Source organism: Alnus glutinosa, chromosome 5, assembly GCF_958979055.1.
Source record: "Alnus glutinosa chromosome 5, dhAlnGlut1.1, whole genome shotgun sequence".
NCBI lineage: Eukaryota > Viridiplantae > Streptophyta > Magnoliopsida > Fagales > Betulaceae > Alnus > Alnus glutinosa.
In genome coordinates, this window is record NC_084890.1 from 3,943,713 (window position 1) to 3,964,523 (window position 20,811).

The window sequence follows — 20,811 nt, forward strand, 5'->3', positions numbered from 1 at the left end:
TAAGGCCTTAAAACGGCTTTAAAAAAAAGGGCTCAAAACACCTCTTTCTTTTATTTTTATTTTTTTATTTTTTGTAGTGTCATCTGATTCAAAAATCAAGTTAGCATCACAATATCCTTTCAATATAGTAGGATAACCACAATATGACAAACCAAAATTAATTACGCTTTTTAATTATCTCAACAATTTATTGATAGCATCCTAATGCTCAACACCAAGATTTTGAGTATATCTACTCAATCTACCACAATATAAACAATATCATGGCATATACAGTTTGCCAAAACATAAAGCTACCAATGACTTGTGCATATTTTTCTTGCAAAACACCGTTACCATAATTCTTAACTAAGTGTGTTTTTTTTTTTTTTTTTTTTATACGATGTGATATAAGTGGATTAAAGTACTCAAATATTTTAAACATCTTTTCAACATAATGTGTCTGAGATAAAATAGTGCAATCTTTATCTCTAATAACCTTAATGTCCAAAATGACATTGGCTTTACCCATATCTTTTATATTAAAATTAGATGCAATAATTCTTTTAGCTTTAACATAACATTAATGCTAGTTCAAAAATAAGCAAGTCACCAATATATATATATATAAACAAATAATGACTCATTCATTATTGTAAACTTGCTATGCATTTACCTATACCATTAATCAAATATGCATTAGACAAAATCACATGTCAAACTTTTCATGCCATTGTTTATAAGCTTGCTTTAATCCAATAAAGATTTCACCAATTTATACACTTTGTGTTCTTGACCGGGGATTACAAGTCCCTTGGGTTGCTCCACATAAATCTCTTCACTATTTATAAAACAATTTTGACTTCCATTTGATGTATAACAAGTTTAAAAATAGAAGCAATGGCAGACAATATTCTAATAGATAAAATCAGTGGTTTGGGTCTTCTGGCTGCAAAGACCCAAATCACCTCTTTTGATCTTAAAAAAAAAAAAAAAAAAAAAAAAAAAAAAAAAAATTTGAAGAGAGGAAACCTTAAAAAGATCACAAGATCGTATTTATTTTTACAGATGTAAGGGTGTATTTTGGGTTTGGGGAAAAAACTCAAAAATTAAAAAAAAAAAAAAAAAAAAAAAAAAAAAGAAAAAAGAAAAAAGAAAAGAACTTTTTGGAGAGGGGGTAAAAATTGAGCCATCGAGTTTTGTCATTTCGATATCTGTACTTTAATATTTATTTTTAAAACATTGAAAAGTAATGTTTAAAGAAAGTAGAAAGTTTAATAAAGAATTTGTTAGAGTTTATATTGAAAAATTAATAGCTAAAAACAAATATATATTTTGAATAGCTAATATAGCCTAGAATAGTTGGAGATGCTCTTAGACCATCCCAAAAGTCAAAATCATTGTTCAATTTCCAACTACGCCAAAGCCTTTTGAATTCTCAACTATTTTTTCTGGTTAATGTTTCGGTACCTACCAGATATTTACTATTATTGCATCTAGCATATGGATATTATTATTGTTTGAGCTCTATTGTGGGAAAATAAAATTACTGTTATATATATATATATATATATAGTCCCACAACGAACAATCATATTTTTTTTTTTTTTTTTTTTTTTTTTGTTAAAGATAATTTCATGCATTCATTAATCACAATGACGCATGTTAATCGTTGATGCAGGAAAAAGCAAGTCGTCTCTAATTATTATCATCGCCATTGTTGTCCCAATTGCTGGCCGGTTCTGTCGTGCTTTTCTCCATTGGCTGTTTCTTCCTGCGTAGAAGAACAAAGAAGACTTACAATACATTCCTAGCAGAAAATGGTAAACAAAAAAGAATAGCTTTAGTTGATCATCATATGTAATTAATCTCTAATCTCCTTGCAGCTAAACATTCGGCTATAATAATTTTTTGAATTATCAGAATTCAATATATTTACTGTTTTGTTGTGTAGTTGGGGTTGAAATTACATGTGTAGAGTCCCTGCAATTTGACTTGGGTACAATTGAAGCTGCCACAAACAACTTCTCTGATGATAACAAGATTGGAAAAGGAGGATTTGGTACGGTTTACAAGGTAGAATATAGTTAGCAACGAAATTTATTTATATTTACAAATACATACACATATACATGTGTGTGTTCATTGAATGTTCTATATAACCTTGTTTCAAATATATTCTCAGGGAACCCTTTACAATGGACAAGAAATAGCAGTGAAGAGGCTATCCAAAAGCTCTGGGCAGGGTGCAGAAGAATTTAAGAATGAGGTTATGTTGGTTGCGAAGCTTCAACATAAGAATCTAGTAAGGCTCTTAGGATTTTGCTTGGAAGGACACGAAAAGATACTCGTTTATGAATATGTGCCCAACAGCAGCCTTGATTACATTTTATTCGGTTTGGCCAATCCAAACTTATATCTACTTCTTTATTAATTTTTCATTTTGGGTCTATTTGAGACTTATTTATTTTCAAGTTGAATATTTAATTTTGACAAATACAGACACAGAAAGGCTAAGACAACTGGATTGGTTAACCTGTTACAAGATTATAGGAGGGATTGCTCGATGGCTTCTTTATCTTCACGAAGATTCTTGGCTTAGAATTATACATCGTGATCTTAAAGCTAGCAATGTTTTATTAGACGGCAATATGAATCCAAAGATTTCAGATTTTGGCATGGCAAGGATATTTGTAATGGATCAAACCCAAGGAAACACAAGTAGAATCGTGGGAACATAGTAAGTTTTTTATTACCATAACTGTATTTTCATAGTTTAAATCAACATATTCATTTCTTTTCTAGCTAGTAGCTTAATTATGAGAATTGCTGATAAGAAAAAGTTGCAACCTTGATAATTTGAGAGTTCTGTTTGAACTGAAATTATTAGGAGATAAATTGGCCTTTGAGCTTCCAAAATGTTACTTCTTCTTGGTTTTTTTTTTTTAATATAAAATTATTACAATGTGGTTCTGGTTTGTAGTAGTTATATGTCTCCAGAGTATGCAATGCATGGACGATTCTCTGTTTAGTCCGATGTATTTAGCTTTGGCGTCCTACTTCTAGAGATTATCAGTGGTAAAATGAACAATTGTTTCTACCAATCAGAACATGATGAGGACCTCTTAAGCTTTGTGAGTGTGGATCAGATTATTTCAATTTTGCTTTACTTTGTGAAAGCCAATGTAATCGCCCCCTAGTGCTGAAGAGAAAAAAAAAATACTAATAATCAATCACTACTGAAAAAGTTGAAAAGATAAGGATTCTGAATATTGTTTAATGAATTATTGCAGATATGGAAACAGTGGAAGAATGGAAACCCCCTTGAAACTGTTGGATCCAACATTGAGAGATTCATTTTCAAAAAACGAAGTCATTAGATGCATCCATATTGGCTTATTGTGTGTTCAGGAGGATCCAGCCAGCCGACCAACAATGGCAACAGTTGTTCTCATGCTCGACAGTCACTCTGTGAGCCTGCAGTTGCCGCAGCAGCCGGCATTTTTGTTTCGGAGAAAAGCAAAGAGGAACATGAATACAAAGGAAGCAGGGCATGATGATTCTACAACCCAATCAGTTCCATATTCTGTTGATGACGCATCGATCACCCAAATACACCCTCGATAGTGTGAGGAAGCGAGGTGTTGTCTGTCTTGGTGTTATTTGCTACCTAGAATTTAAACTTTGGTCGAACATATGTACATTCATATATAAACATAGACGCCCGTTTAAAAGTAGATGTGCCTAATAAAATGCAGAAGTGAAAACAAATATATTTGAATCCGGCTTCAGATTCTGGAATTTTATGAACGGCCATGATTGTTTTGGGTTCTTATTAACCCAAACGTCATCATTTTAAAAAGCCTGAGGAGGCTGAACCAAACGTTGGAAGTATTTTTGGTTTGAAGCCAATTTTTTGTACTCTGTTCTGATTTCCTCTTAACCAAACAAAAATTTTCTTGGCAACGTTCAAGATCAGAGAGAAGCTGAAAATGAAGCTGCAAAGTATTGCGACTTGCTGCAAGGCGGAGGTAAAGGTTGCAGAGATAGAAGCCTCATCTGTAAGAAACAGAGCAATCTTCAGATCTGGCACAGTATTTGAGAAATTGGAATATTAGGGAAAAAAAAAAAAAAACACCCAGTTGCTGAATTGCAAGGAGTGTGGCAGTGTGAGGAGAGGGCTGCAGGATAACTCCCCATGACCGCACGTCATCGAATTCAGGCACTGATGAACCCTAGAAACGGTGTGAAAATCCGCAGGACTCCAATCATGAAAACTTTAACAGCATGTACAAATTTATTGAGGAATTTTCATTGTAGTGCTGTAACGTGGGATTGGGCTGCTTTAGGGAAAAAACCAATCACTTTTAGGAGATACGTAGCTTAAGGTTAGTTATAATATTGACAAGTCTAACATTAATTATTTCACTAATTATCATCCGTCACCTCAATTTGTAACGAATTTTGTAATAAAAATTGAACATCTGCTCTTTTTTTTGTTTTTTTTGGCTACGACGCTTGTGCAGTGTGGAACTTTTTATTATTATTTATTCTTGTCTCAATGTCGGTTTTGAAGTTTTAAAATATAATTAAATGATTGAATTTATTTATTCATACCAGCTTAATCAAATCCAAATAAGGGTCCTGATAGACGATCACCTCTGGGCCTACTAGCATGCCCCTAATCCTTTCAGAAGCGATAAGCCTTAAGAATTTTCCATATACGCTTCTTCATCAAGGTATCCAATTGACATATGCGCTGGTTAAAGTTAACTACAAAAACGAGAACGTACTATGGGGATTGTTGCTGATTTGGTAACTCAACTAAAGGTCTCATAGCAGTCACTTCCACTTTCTAATCAAACGCCTTGGCAACTAATTGGGCTTTGTATCTATCTATACTTCCACCAGGTTTTTCTTCAACTTTAGATACCCATTTATTTCTCATCACATTATGATTACTAGGTTGTGGACAGAAAGTCCAAGTCTGATTATTCATTAAAGCACTGTATTCACTGCTCAATGCAGCACACCACTCTGGTTTAGCAGCAGCTTGTCGAAAAGTTAATGGTTCAAGAAGAAGATGAATCATATGAAAAGCTTGGATAGGATATCGAGTGGAGTTATAGAGTTTAAAGAATGGGAAGGCTTTGGGTTAACAAAAAAAAATAAAAAATAGTGAGATTCATAATCATTTATATAGCACAATCTCACATAGTACTTTACATTTATTTATATTCTCCACCCAATATAAGTTTTTATAAAAGCTATTACAAAATCAACAATCCTTTATTACTGAACATAGCATTCAACATTAACGATCCATATGAAACTCTAATTTAGCGATGTGTCATATATCGGCATATTACTAAATTTTTAGTAGTGACGAACTGATTAGTGCCACAAATCATATGTCACTAAAATTTAATGACGTGTCAAACCTCTTGACACGTCACTAAATACTTGTCAGGGAAAAAAAAAAATTTGTAGTGCCCTAGGCCTGTGGTTCATTTTGTATCGTAGATGATACTTCGTTTATGGTTAAAGACGGAGATTATACATTTGTCCAACTTCCGTTTAAAAATTAAGGGTGGCTGAACCACCCCCAAAAAGCAAAATGGAGGTGGTCGAAACCACCCCAAGAGCCTTGAGCTACCCCCGTTTGGTCTGACAAAGGCCAAACCCTAAATGTTCTTGTTTTTTTTTTTTTGGTTGGCCGAACCACCTTAATCGGGCATGGGCTAAACGGGGGGGGGGAGGGGGGGGGGGGGGTTTAAAATTAATTTTGTAATAAGTTTTATTATTTTTAGTTTAATTTTTATTTTAAGTATAGGACACATGTCACTTTCTTAAAGGTGTTGACGTGGATCGGACTTCCGTCAATTTTTGAACGGAAGTTGGACGAAAGTACCATATTCGTTTTTAACCATAAACGAGATACCATTTACAATATGAAATAAATCACAGAGAACAAAAAAATAAAATATTTTAACTCTTAAATTTATTATTAAATATGTATAACTTAAGATGGTTCCATAAATTTAATAATAAATTTAAAAATAAAATGTTAAAAAAGTATTAAAAAGAAAAAAAAAAAGAAAAAAAGAAAAAAAGAAAAAGAAAAAGGAATAAGTGCAAATATCATATCTCAGTCAACCAAGTTAGTCAAGCAAACTTGAATGCTTGTCCGTCTGTCCGTCCTTCCTTCCGTCTTTATACGTCATTAAGATTTAAGGCCAAGTTAGCTAGTCAAGCAACCGTGCATGGAAGAAAGCTCTATGAATTTGAATCGGTCAAAAAATCTATCCCTAAAAACACTTCAGGTCGTTGCCGGAAAAAAACTGGCATGAATTAATAGTTTTGGAAGGAGAAATGCCCGAGGGATTACCGGCCAACATTATTATTAAAACATAATTCAATAATGATATATTACAGATTTAATAATAAGTAGTCATGCAGCCTACCACTTGGTCCACTTTGAGTCCTTCAAGTGAACACCTTTTGTTCTTAAATGTGGGGTACTCCCGGTATGTTTATTAGAGGGTGATTCGGTGAAGTTTGTTTACGTTATCGTGAAATTAACTCTTAATCATATGGATCACACAATGAATTGAGAGATTGTCCTCAATTTGTAAGGCAATAAAAATTTGCATATGTGCCAATTTATGTGCTTGCAATTTGAAAAAATTTGAAAATCAACATTATGAGATTTGAGGTTGTGACAAATAACGTTTAAGGGGTTGGAGTGAACGAGTCCCAACTCGATCAAGTTTTGAACATTGAACTGGATCAAATGATAGAGGCATGCAAATTTATATCTTTGTAAGGTATGCTGGAATGATCGGGACCACAAGGCCAACGCATTACCATGTTCTATTTGACGAGGTTGGCTTTTCTGTAGATGATACTTAGGAACTTGTGCATTCACTTTCTTATGCGTACCAGACAAGCACAACTGCAGTTTATGTATATAGTATAAATATATTGAAAATTGTTATATTTTTTGAAGAAGTATACATTTTATATGTGTAGTACACAACCCTAACCTTACATATATATACTATATATAGCACTAAACTAAGGTTAGTGCTTTAATAATTTATAGTATATATACATTATGTATATATACTATTAATTATGTATATATTATTAATTAAAACAAGTATATATTTTTCATGTATATATGTATATATTACACAAATGTAAACTCTAGCCATATGTATATATGCATGCTATATAAATACTAAACTAGGGTTAGGGTTCAAACCATAGAATATACTAAAATATGTACGTAGTATTAATTAAAAGTTGTATTTATTTTTTAAATGATTTATTTCATATGTAAACTACACATCATTTGGTAACTAACTTCTGGTAAAAAAATAGACATTGAGAGGTATATCATTCTGAATATTTTTAATACAAATATATTATTTAAATAAGTATGCATCAATATATAAATGTATTATATATTTAATATATTAGTGACATGCCGCATGCAATAGGCAGGTCGCCGAAAATGCCACGTGTTGGATTATTTTCTCCCATGTGAAAAAAAAAAAATTGTAATTTTTTTTAAGATTACAATAGTTAGCCATGTGGCTTTCAGGCACGTGGCCATGCGGCCACATGGGATTCGGGCACGTAAACTGTAGCCACGTGGCGAAATGCAACATTTTTTGTAGTACGACTTCTGTCAATTTTTGGCCGGAAGTTGGATGAAAGTACCATCTTTGTTTTTAACCATAAACGAGATACCATTTGCGATACAAAATAAATCACAAGGAGCAAAAAAAAAAAAAAAAAAAAATTAACTATTAAATTTATTATTAAATTTGCATAACTTAAGATGGTCTCATAAATTTAACAATAAAATGTAAAAACAGTATAAAAAGAAAAGGTGCAAATATCTTTTCTTTTTTTTAAGACATGTCCACGTAAGAGGAGGAAAAAGAGGATTTGAATTAGTAACTTCTACTTTATGATGCGTAGTCTTAACCCAATTAATTGACCTACTCCTTGAAAACACAAATATCATATCTCAGTCAACCAAGGTAGTCAAGCAAACTTGAATACTTGTCTGTCTGTCCGTCCGTCCGTCCTTATACGTCATTAAGATTTAAGACCAAGTTAGCTGGTCAAGCAACCATGCATGGAAGAAAGCTCTATGAATTTGAATCGGTCAAAAAATCTATCCCTAAAAACACTTCAGGTCGTTGCCGGAAAAAAACTGGCATGAATTAATAGTTTTGGAAGGAGAAAGGCTCGAGGGATTACCAGCCAACATTATTACTAAATCATAATTCAATAATGATATATTACAGATTTAATAATAATTTTAAGAAGACAAAAAAAAAAAGAAAAGAAAAGAACTTTCTTCTAACATTACAATTTTGAAAAGATTTACGAGTATAGTTTATAGCTAGAGCCTTAATTTGTAATGACGCCAAATGGTAATTATACATATATAATTTTATGAGATATGTTATTTGCGCAACTTTTACACAACAATTCTATTGTAAAATATTTTTATTTTTTTATTATTATTATTATTTCAAAATGAAGCATAGTGCATCACTTATTTCTCTCTTCCACATCAGCATTGTTGTGAATTGTTATGTAAGACTTGCGCAAATAATATATCTCTATTTTTATAGGGAAAGTACATATGCCCTCCTTAAACTACTACTACTCAATTGTCAATGTGTCTCATAAATTACAAAAAAAATGTCCATATCCTCCTAAAGCCAACAAAAAGACAAAAATAACCCTACAAAAGTTTCAATAAGATAAATGTATTCTTATAAATTTGAAAGAAAAAAAAAAACTAAAACTAAAAATCCAAACAATTTTTTTTTTTTGAAAGATTGTATTTTTTTTTTTTTTAAGAAAAAAAAAATTATAAAACGACAAAAATGAAAGAATGCAAGGAGTTACCAAAATTATATAAAACAAAATGAAAAACCTTGTTTTTTTTTATACTTTTTTTATTCTTTTTTTTTTTTTTAAAAAAAAAATATTTAATTTATTCTTTTAAAAAAATATATATTTTTCTTTATATAATTTTAAGAATGTACATAATTTTATGAATGTTATTTTTGTCATTGGGGGACATTGATACAATTGGTAGTTTATGAGTACATTGACAATTGGTTGTAGTTTAACGAGGGTATATGTTCTTTTCTCTCTTTCTTTCTTTCTTTTTTTTTTTTTTTTTTTTTTTTCTTCTTCTTCTTTTATTTATTATTATTATTATTATTATTATTATTATATATGTATATATATTTTGATATATGTAAGAGTATGCGATTAGTGGTTATTAACGGCCTTCGCCTACCCCTCAAACTCCTAACCGGCTACTCCTCCCTAGGATGTTACCAGTTATTTATAACTGTTAGAGATCATGCATATAAAAAGTACACGCAGCGAAAATCTATTCCAGTAAAAATTTTGCTTTAAGATAAAAGAAAAAGCCAGATAAAACAAGTACTCAATTTCGCAATACTTACAATCAAATTCGGTTTCTTCTATGCATATAGGGCTATATAACTACGACTGAGATTTTCCTTGCATGTTGAATGATTTAGAAGACGTTCTTGACGTTCTTGGTGTTCTTGATTAAACTTTTATATATTCTCTTTGATGACTGATTATGACTATGCGTATGGACTCACAAACTATTCTCAAATCAATAGAATAGATAGAAGCATAAACTTAAGAAAACCAAATATTTTTAGTTGAATATTTCTCACAATAATCTTTGCATGTTCTTGTGCCTTTCACAAAAATATTTATGAAATTTGAGTTGCAGTTTTTCGATTTACGAATTGATGAATTCTATTAATCAATCAATGTATCATTTATGCTTCACTATGGTCCTTTATTTATATACTTGTGTTAGTATTTTATAATTGGCTACATTCTGGTTGACAAAATCACTTGACGTAAGTCTGTTGGACCAAAACAAGGATGTCGAAATATTCCAGAGTCTTCCAGATATTCAGAATTACTTTCACAACTTAAAAAAAGCCTTAATATGGCAATGTCAGTGTCAACAGCATGAAGAATGCAATTTTCGGTTGATCCAGAAGATTTTGTGCGAATTACAGTTAAGCAAGTTGGTTCCCTAATTACCGTCTAGATGGCTAGAGGAAGCGTCCGGACGCTCATCAGTACTTAATGAAGTGTCCAAACATGTCAGCAGACACCAGCCACAAAGAATACCTGTTCACACAAGCGTCTAGACAGCCCAGCGGACAACTAGACCCGAGAGCACCTGTTTGATGAAGAGTCCGAGCGAGATTGTGATGGCGACAAACAGTGGAACAGAGGCAAGCAACTGCCCGGACGCCAGGGTAACACCGTCCAAACAAGAAGACTAGATTTATTGAAGAAACGCGTCTGACCTCGTGAAAAGAAGTCGCTTGCTGCTTGTTGTCCAGACGCCGCCTAGTACAGTTTACGACTTCTATCAGTATTAGGTTTTCTGAAACCTGTATATAGAGGTCTTTAGGCTTGTATTATTTAGAGAATTCGGTATTGAATTCCTGTGTACCAAGAGAGGATGTTTAGGCAGAAACAAAAATATTTATTAGCTCTCTTAGGGTATTTGTGTGTGATTTGATCACTTTATGAGTCTAACCTAGAGAGGAGCCCTAAGTTAAAGGAGTCTATTGAAGACCTCTTCAAGTAGGAAACATGGTTGGGAGGTGCTCACGTTGGGTTACGTGTCAGAATTAAAGGTATGGCTACTGCATCGAAGGTATGTGAATATGAGTGCTTTGTAACTAGCTTTGTCTTTAGAATAGTGGATATTCTGGGTAAATTTCAAGAGTCCAAAACTCTTTAATTACTTAAACCCTTAGGAAATAATTTTCTAAGACCAATCATTTTTGATTAATTAGTCACTTGGGAATTAAATTCTGGGTATTCTGGGTAAATTTCAAGAGTCCAAAACTCTTTAATTGCTTAAACCCTTAGGAAATAATTTTCTAAGACCAATCATTTTTGATTAATTAGTCACTTAGGAATTAAATTCATTTGGCCATGTTTAATTTTATCAAATAAAACAATTCAAATAAATAAATGTATAACCGAAACTCAAATCAAATAGTCAATTTACATCACCTAAACGAGAGACCTAAAAGAAAAAAAAAAAAACAATTAGTTTCAATAGGTCTGTAACAATATCACACGATACTATTAATTACAATTGATTTAACTAAACAAACGTGACTGTACTTTAATATGTATTTTCGATTTAATATGTAGTTTTTTTTTAAAAAAAAAAAAAAAAAAAAAGGATGTCATGTCAGCATAGAAAGACTCCAGAAAAACGCTATAAGAACCTCTAGCATTTCTTAATTTATATAATATATAAACTTTGTGCTCCTCATGTAGTGTCTTAAAACATTAAGAGAATACCTTCTATCAGGATTCGTTGTAAAACCCCATATTTTAGAGATCTAATGACGCGTCGTTTTAAAAACAAAAAATTCAATATAAATGAAAACAACAGATTTATAAATGTAAATTTTATCAACTCCAATTAATTCTCCTGCCCCATTAAGATTTGAATTTTTTATTTTATTTTATTTTTTGACATTTCCAAACAAGAGAGCGTGTGAGGATTCGACCTAGTGACTTCCGCTTCATAAAGCATGATTTCTAACCGATTAAACTACTATTCGAGACAGATTTGAATGTTCTAAAATCAATTTCTTCCGTCCACGCATGTCCCTGGCGTATCTTTTAGGTTTTGGAAAAAAGAAGTTTTGTTGGCGTATCTTTTAGGGTTTGATCAGCGATCACCACCCGTGTCCTCTTCATATATATCTGTGTCTCATTGATGAAACAAACATGGAATGAAAGAGATCGACGGGAGAGATCGATCAATTAACTGATGAACGAACCCTGCCCAAAAATGACTTCTTTCAAATTTCTTATATTCCTTTTGTCTCTCTTCGTGATTTCGTTGCTTAGCCTTGCCGGTGGCAATGAAGCAGCACCCACTTACAGCTATCACTTTTGCTCAGGCACAGACTTCACCGACAACAGCACCTACCAATCCAATCTCGACCTCGTCCTCTCTTCTCTTTCCTCTAACGCCACTCTGGTCACTGGGTTCTCCAACGCCTCTGCTGGCGAGGTCTCCGGGCTATTTTTGTGCCGTGGCGACGTCAACACCAGAGTCTGTCAAGACTGCGTTGCCAAAGCAGCCAAAGAGATACTACAACGCTACCCCTTTCAGATTGGGGCTATAATATGGTACGACGAGTGCTTGTTACGTTACTCCAACGAATCCATCTTCTCCACCATTAACTACGGGCCCGGGCAACCCCTGCCGAACCCGCAGTCTATCCAAGAGGCAGAGAGAGAGCGCTTCATTCGGTTGATGGACAGCACATTGGATTCGTTGGCGACCCGTGCGTTGAATTCTGTGACTGGAAAGAAGTTTGCGACGGAGGAAGTGGAATTCAACAGTTCACTGGCGGTGTCACAGACGCTGTACAGCCTCGTGCAGTGCACGCCGAACCTGAGTGTGTCCGATTGCTATAAATGTCTCCGAGTCGCCATAGGAACTCTTCCTTCGTGCTGTGATGGAAGACAAGGCGGAAGGGTCCTGCTACCAAGTTGTAAAATTAGATTTGAAGTGTACCCATTTTACAACTTCACACCTGCTTCGCCTGCATTTCCTCCTCTTCCTCTTCCTCCAGGTATGAAAAGAGATTGTGATCCACTCCATTATCTGTCTAGGTTACTAGTAAATGGTAGATGATGGGAAAGAATTTCATTAACAAGTAATCACGTATTTGCCCAAATAAATTTTAAGTTATTTAGTAATTTAATTAATAGATCGACGAATCTCATTTATTTATTTTTTATTTTATTTTTATTTTATGTTATTTCTCTAAATTATTAGCAATTAGAACAAGTAAATTATGATTGATCCTTATACATAAAAAATCTCTAATTCTCAATTTTTGATTTTCCAAGTCTGCGAGTTTTGAAAATATTATATTATTTTAAAGATCGGGAAAAGGCCAATATGTGGCATGATCCTATTAATAATTCTATTTATCACTCTTCATTCAGAATATGTGGCATGATCCTCTAATAAAAAGCCAATTTTCAGATGTACGTATAAAATTACTCCAATTTAATTAATATACCTTACTATGTATCATTTGAGATTATTAATGTTCTCTTCTGTCAACTCAAAAATGACAAGTATCTTGTACACTTATTTTTATTTTACTTTTTTATTCAATGGATCAAAGGGGAAATTACAAAAGTATCTTGTACACTTACCCTCCTCAATGGGGATATTTTGAGGATAATTTGAGGATCCTGTACATTTACACTTCCAAAGTATAAACTGTACGTAGCTCTTCAAGCCAATTTACAAGCCACAGCTCTTAAGGTCTTGCCCCGCTATTCTCAATGGACTATCTTATTAATCTGTAGCATGCCAATGATGCATATTGTTGCATGCAGGAGGAAGCAAAATGTCGTCGCTGAAAATTGTCGCCATTGTTATCCCAATTGCTGTGATCTCTGTGGTTCTTTTCTTCATCGCCTATTCCTTCCTTCGGAGGAGACCAAGGAAGAAACACTACACTTCATCAATTCATCCAAAAAAACACTACACTTCATCCGAAGAAAATGGTGAAGAAAAAAAAAAAAAAAAATTCTTTGATCACGAAATAATTAATTTTATTTTTTGTTTTTTTAAAAAAAGTCTTTGTGGTGTCATAAATTTGTGATTCAAATCTTTTCATTTTAAGAATGATTGTATTTACTGTTTGGATGTTTAGTTGGAGTTGAAATTACAACCATAGAGTCCTTGCAATTTGATTTGGATATAATTGAAGCTGCCACGGACAAGTTCTCAGATGATAACAAGATTGGTGAAGGAGGATTTGGCGCGGTTTATAAGGTAGGAGTTATTTAGCATGCTAATTTTTTAAAATGTAAAAATTAAGAATTAATTTGATGGGATTACATTAAAATAGTATTATAAATACGTGCAATATTTAATTAAAATGGAAGGTGAATTATAGAGACATAATTCAAATTTATAATCTTCCCTCTGATATCATATGTTTAACATTTATTCCAAAAGCTGAAGTTGATAGAAAAAAAAAATGATTTAATCATTTAATTCATATTCTAACACGTACAGGGTATCTTTTTTAATGGACAACAAATCGCTGTGAAGAGGTTATCTGGAAGACACGGGCAAGGTGCAGCAGAATTCAAGAATGAGGTTGTATTGATAGCCAAGCTTAATCACAGAAATTTAGTGAAGCTATTAGGATTTTGCGATGAAGGAAAAGAGAATTACTAGTCTATGAATACGTGCCCAACAAAAGCCTCGATTACTTTATATTCGGTTGGGCCAATTTGAACTTATGTCCACTTCTTTTCTTTTTTAATCATTCATTTTATGTCTAAATGAATGCATGATTAGCCATTGAAGAATACATGATATTAATGACTTGCAAATCCTTCAATAATTCATTTACCATGAACTTTTCACAAACTGAATCATATCTAAGGAGCTGAAGCTCTATGAAATAATGAGAGAATAAAGTTTTTTTTTTTTTTTTTTTTGAAGTACTTTTCATTAAGAGATCTGAACTTATATTTACTTAATCTGTTGAATTTCGATCCTCTAATTCTAACTTGTAATTTTGACAAAATAATAGATCCTGTCAACCGAAGACAATTAAATTGGTCAATACGCTACAAGATCATTGGAGGAATAGCTCGTGGAATTCTTTATTTTCATGAAGATTCTCGAATTAGAATTATCCATCGTGATCTCAAAGTTCGCAATATTTTGTTAGATGACAATATGAATCCAAAGATTTCAGATTTTGGCTTGGCAAGGATATTTGTAGTGGATCAAACTCAAGGAAATACAAGTAAAATTGTTGGAACAAAGTAAGTTTCATGTTTATTTCATCTTTGCATAATCTAAATCAACAAAACTCTATTATCTTTTTGTTGGGGAGAGAAACATTTAGGGAGTCCAACAAGAGAGAGTTAACATACATACTAAGACACCACTTCTAACCCAAAAGCCTAAGCTTATGGGCTTAGGTACGTTTAAGTATATTAACTACTGTTTTTATTTATACTTTCTCTGTGACGACCCGTTTTTTTTTTTTTTTTTTATACAAAACGTAAAACGAGTCATCGCAGTGGCACGACTACGTGTTGCTCAGCCAACATATGACACATGCCCCATAACATGTACCTGATAATTAGAGTATGACATATATCTATCTATGCAGCGGAAAACATAAATCTGAACAGCGAAAATTACAACTTATACATCTATTACAAATTAATTACCACATAGAGCCATTTAACATCTATCTGTATGAGTCTTATTAACACAATATTTACAAAACAACTATGGTTTTACAAAGAATATGTGACACAAACGTCACAAGCTATACCAAACCTATAAAACAGTGGACAGCCTGTGGTCCGACAATTACAACCGTCGCGGTGAGCTTCAGTCATAATATCCCAAGCACACTGCTACCGACCCATCGACTATACCGTAGTATCTGCAGCCAAAGAAACATCATCTACACGGTTGTGGTGGTATCCACATCCGCATAGGTGAAATAATGAGTTCACCGCTTTAGTATACCTCATACTAAGACCTCAGTGATATAAGACTAACTGAGTTTTCACAAAGAACCAACCCCTATTTATTTTTTTGTCATGCGAGCACTATATTAGCCACAATTTACCAACAGCTAATGCAGCAAACACCGACTATTCAGAAAACATTTAAAACATACTATATAGCTGTGAACATATGTAGAAGTTCCAATCTACCGCTTGAAAGATTCTACATATAGACCCCTCTATAATAATACTTTTCACCGGTCGCTCAGACATATGTGCACACGATCACTCCATCACAAATATCACGTATACACATAAGTCTTAAGCAAAGAACATGGCATCTTACTTTTCCATACTAGGATAACATCCTTCAACAAAACACTCGCAACACCATCTCTAATTGTATTCCAGCTTCGTGCCTTGACGTCAGTAGATCATGAGAGCACTAGAGTTGAACTCAATCATGTTAACACGTCTTTCTTGAAGAACAAGAACAGTCAACCTTCTTACTCATAGACATGCCATTACTCGCGCCTGAGTAGTCATGTATCCATGTACTTTCAAGTTCAATGTATGACCTTAACACATGACTATCCGATAGAAATATACATAAGATCTTTTTCATGAAGACTCTTATGCATACCAATACGTCTAGTAAAACTACTCCTAACATAAAAACATCACTCATTAAACAATGCTATACATGATATGCATGCCTCAATGTGTTGCTGATACTGCCCCAATGTGCTGCTGATACTGCCTCAATATGTTGCTGATACTGTCTCAATGTGCTGCTGATACTGCCTCAATGTGCTAATACTATTACTCTGCCGATACTGTTACTCTGATATGTATGATCTATACTACATGCTCAATGTTCCGTGCTTGACCAGTATATATTTCACTACTGTATCACACTGAAATCATGCAGTTGCTAAATCACGTCCTCTTAAAACTAAACAAATCCAACATTTTATGCAACCCTTTAAAATCATTCAAAACATAATTTCTTCATAAAATCTAAACAATTTCAACATGACATGTTCTCAAACTCAAAACATAATTTCATAAAACATAAACAATTTCAACATGACATGTTCTCAAACAATTTTGCATAATTTAAATCTCAACCGCAGAACTTAACACTTAAATCGATTCAATACTTTTCACTCTTGCACTATTTCTTAAACATCATTGATATAATTTAAACATAATCGAAACTAATCAAATCATCTCAAAGCATGTAATTCATCATATGGTTGGTTCGGTTTCATAAACAATATATATATTTTTATCAATCCAATACATATAAAAATATATATTTACTCAGTGAGTGGAATACCCACCTTGGCTGCATTAGACTCCTGACTCGAACTTCCACTGGATTCCAATTACTCGAACTCTACATTGGAGAACAAGTCTACGTCTCCAATCACGACACAAGCCTGCAAACATTGGTAACATTAGACTATGCTATTGAATCACATACTTTATGACATCCTAACTACCCGCTTGCTCACACGTCACATCACTCGCTTCTAAAGCTAGCTGGGTATCCTAAGCTATTATTAGGTTAATCATTGGTTATAGGTTCATATTTATTTCACTTATTATCTTTAAAACACGTTTACTATTTTAGTTGTCCACTAATTATTATTACACCGAATTATCATTGTCAACACATTAATGGCATCTAACCTATCTATTAAGTTAACCATATATATTTAACGCATATACCAGCATATGTACATATACATATACAACACTTAAACCTAATCCGATGATACACTTAAGTGTTATATTCACATAGATAGGTGAATTAAGTACCAAGTTGCCTGGTTATTATTATTAACTATTAAGTCTTATAGTTAGTTTATCCATTTAAGCTAGCTAAGTCTATTCGGCCCATACACATATATATATAGAAGGCTTACCGAGTTAAGCACCACTTCATAACGCACTTAGGTATTTTATAATACATAAATAAACGCATTAATTATCTACTTACACTAATAGACGAATTTGAAGCCTATTTATGTATTTCCATAATATCATTATTTCATATTTGTTGTCTTAAAGTTATTTGAACAATTTACCATTTTAAAATATTCCTATTCAATCGTTACATTTAATATGTAATTATTTACTAATTACTAGTCATCTAAGTAGTTTAGATTTAAGACATTAACCTTATTTAACTTATTAATCTAGTACATCTTATTAAATTAAATTACAATCACATATTGAATATATTCATTTACTAAAGCTAATCATTATTCCTAGAATCAATTCACTATTTGTCCACCACCATTATATTTATACACTTCTTCATTTAATCAATCATTTTTTGCAATTTATATTCAATTAGACACCACAATTTCTTCTCTATTTTAACCGTATTTGCTATTTACATAAAAATGATCTAAACGATTTAATGACTATGGAGTTACTTAGATTAGACTATAATATTAAATTATAACATATCTATCTATTTACTCTATTTATTTATTTTACTCATTGCTCTTTATGCTCATTTTTCTCACATTTGCCCATCGCACAATTTCTCTTCCAATCTAATGTTTTCATTTTAATTATTGAACTTAACATAACTTCTTTCTCATTGGTCTCATGAACACAATATTTCTCCAATTTAATACAACCATTATCTAGCCAATTCACAATACAACACACCACAAATCCACTTACATATGTTCAACCATCCTCTTCAAAATCACAGCCCAAAACCCATAGTTGAAACACTAAAATACAGCAACCCATAATCATATCTCCAAAATTACCAACTCCAAATCCACAACCCAAAGCATTACACAACCAAACTATACAAGCCACCCAACCTTAGCATATTAAACACACATAACCGGCACTCAGAACACAACCAACGCCAATAGATCTTCCAACAACAACAATCCATTCCAGCACACACGGCCACAACAAATCCAGAATTTCTAACTAGATTAACCCATAAAATTGCCCCCACCATTCCAAACAATATCCCACAAAACCACTCCTCAATCAAAACCAAACCCAAATCAGTACACAAAATCAACCGGCCAAACAGTAGAGAAACCCCAAATAAAATCATGAAACCCTAATTTAACAATTCACAAATTAATCTACAAAATTATAGGATTTACACCTTGGGGATTTTCCTCAACAAATCTGCCAGAAAACGCCACTGGCAGTCGCCAAAAATTCACCGGAAAACACCCATAGAGAACCGGGTTTCACGGGTCACTGGGTCATGACTTTGGTGGGTCTTCCGGGTCTTACACACGCAGGGGTCACTGGGTAGTCCACCACCGACGGAAACCACCGGAGAACAGCCTCCAACCGCCGGAAATCGCGTCGGAAAGTCGCCATGGAGAACCGGGTCTCTCCTTGTTCGGTCTGGGTCACGGGTCGCATGGGTTACGGGTCTTCGTGGTTCGGCTCCTGGGTTCCGCCGGAGCTCCTTAGCTCGCCGGAAATCGACTTCTGGCCACCGGGAATCGAGTCGCCGTCGTCGGCGTCGTCTGGTTCCACCGTCGCCGACCCACCGACAACGACCCACTGATCGGGTCCTCCATCTCCGCGTCTCACTGTCTCTCTTTCCTTCTCAATCTCCCTGAATCACTCCATCTCACGTCACTCTCTCTGTCAGTCGGTCTCTCAGTTTGGTTGAGAAGAAAGAAGAAAGCCGAAGGAAAGAAGAAAGAAGGGAAAAGAAGAGAGGAGAAAAAAGGGTGGTGGGGGCTGCTGCGAGATTGAGGGGAAAATATTTCCCCAATAATCCATAGCCACACACGTGGCTATGGCTGAGGTCAAACTTTAGTCTTATTTAAAACTAGCCCCTATCATTTCTAAATTGCACTATTACGCCATCAATATTAAACTCTCTCATTTATAAATTCTCAATTCTCTATTTATTTTCCGTGGTCTTTACATTCTCAATGTAGGACACGACAATCACAAGTGCACTCACAACATTTTTGAATGTGAGAAATATGGAAAAGGAAAATGTATGGTTGTTGTAGTCCACAAAAACACATTAATATACATGTTTAGACATCACTTCAATCCAAAAGCTTATTCCAATAAGTTTGGTTCCACTTACGTATATTAACTACTAATAATACTCTATTTATCTTTAATCAATGTGGGATTCAACACTTACTCGTATACGCACAATACAATATCTTAGGAGATCAATTAGCTTGAGATAAACTAAATTCTACTAATATGACACTAAGAACAACCTTGTATACTTTTTGTCTCATCTTTTTACTTCAATTGTTGTTCTGATGGGGGTATTGGTTTGTAGTGGTTACATGCCTCCAGAATATGTTATACATGGCCGATACTCCGTAAAGTCGGATGTTTTTAGCTTCGGAGTTTTAATGCTAGAGATTATAAGTGGGAAGAAGAACAACCATTTTTATCAATCAGAACTTGCTGAGGACCTGCTGAGTTATGTAAGTATATATGGATCGTATCATTTCAATTTTTTGGCTGCTTTTATGAAAATAAAATAAAATAATATATGTTGCTTATTTTGAATGAACGAATGCAGGCTTGGAAACAATGGAGGAGTGGTACACCCTTGGAATTGTTGGATCCCACTGTGAGACAATCTTGTTCGAGAAATGAAGTCGTTAGGTGCATCCAAATGGGCTTATTGTGCGTTCAGGAAGATCCGGCAAACCGACCTACAATGGCGACAATAGTTCTAATGCTTAACAGTTACTCTGTTACGCTGCCATTACCAAAGCAGCCAGCATTTTTACGTCCAAGTGGAGCGAAGCCGAACAAGCCAGTGGACCTGTAGTCTGATCAATCTACAAGCCCATTAATTAATGAAGCATCATTTACTGAAATATACCCTCGATAGTTTTCTGTTCTTTGAAATCAGTATACGTTTGTAAGTTGTGGAACTCTTAGCCTATTTTTCCTTATATGTAATCTTTATGATGAATGGATACAGAGTATGAATTGTGGAGTGTAGTCCCCAATAGATAGCTAAGTCGGCTGGGGACCACGCCTCATGAAGCGGAGGTCATTAGTTCGAATCTCCCCTCCCCCTCTTATGTGGACATGTCAAAAAGAAAAAAAAAAAAAAAAAAGAAAAAAAAAAAAGAAAAAAATTGTGGAGTGTATGAAGTGATTGAGATGGAAATGTATGGA

General features: G+C 33.8%; 1 protein-coding gene, 2 long non-coding RNA genes and 1 pseudogene across 3 annotated transcripts; 3 read left to right on the forward strand and 1 right to left on the reverse strand.

The window, feature by feature from the left end:
- Positions 1-1,684: 1,684 nt before the first annotated feature.
- LOC133868275 (cysteine-rich receptor-like protein kinase 10) lies at positions 1,685-2,428 on the forward strand (the record flags this gene model as incomplete). The annotated part of the gene is made up of 3 exons (XM_062305087.1): positions 1,685-1,802; positions 1,934-2,055; positions 2,165-2,428. Coding segments are annotated over 3 exons (489 nt in total), but the record flags the coding sequence as incomplete, so codon positions are not given.
- Positions 2,429-2,955: 527 nt separating this feature from the next.
- On the forward strand, positions 2,956-3,761 carry LOC133868065 (uncharacterized). Its single transcript, XR_009900280.1, has 2 exons — positions 2,956-3,113; positions 3,273-3,761. It is a non-coding gene; the product is annotated as an uncharacterized LOC133868065 (long non-coding RNA).
- Positions 3,762-11,853: 8,092 nt separating this feature from the next.
- Positions 11,854-20,518, forward strand: LOC133868276 (cysteine-rich receptor-like protein kinase 10; annotated as a pseudogene).
- On the reverse strand, positions 15,251-19,355 carry LOC133868094 (uncharacterized). The gene is made up of 3 exons (XR_009900286.1): positions 18,788-19,355; positions 16,977-17,075; positions 15,251-15,584 (listed from the first exon to the last, which is right to left on the reverse strand). It is a non-coding gene; the product is annotated as an uncharacterized LOC133868094 (long non-coding RNA).
- Positions 20,519-20,811: the final 293 nt, after the last annotated feature.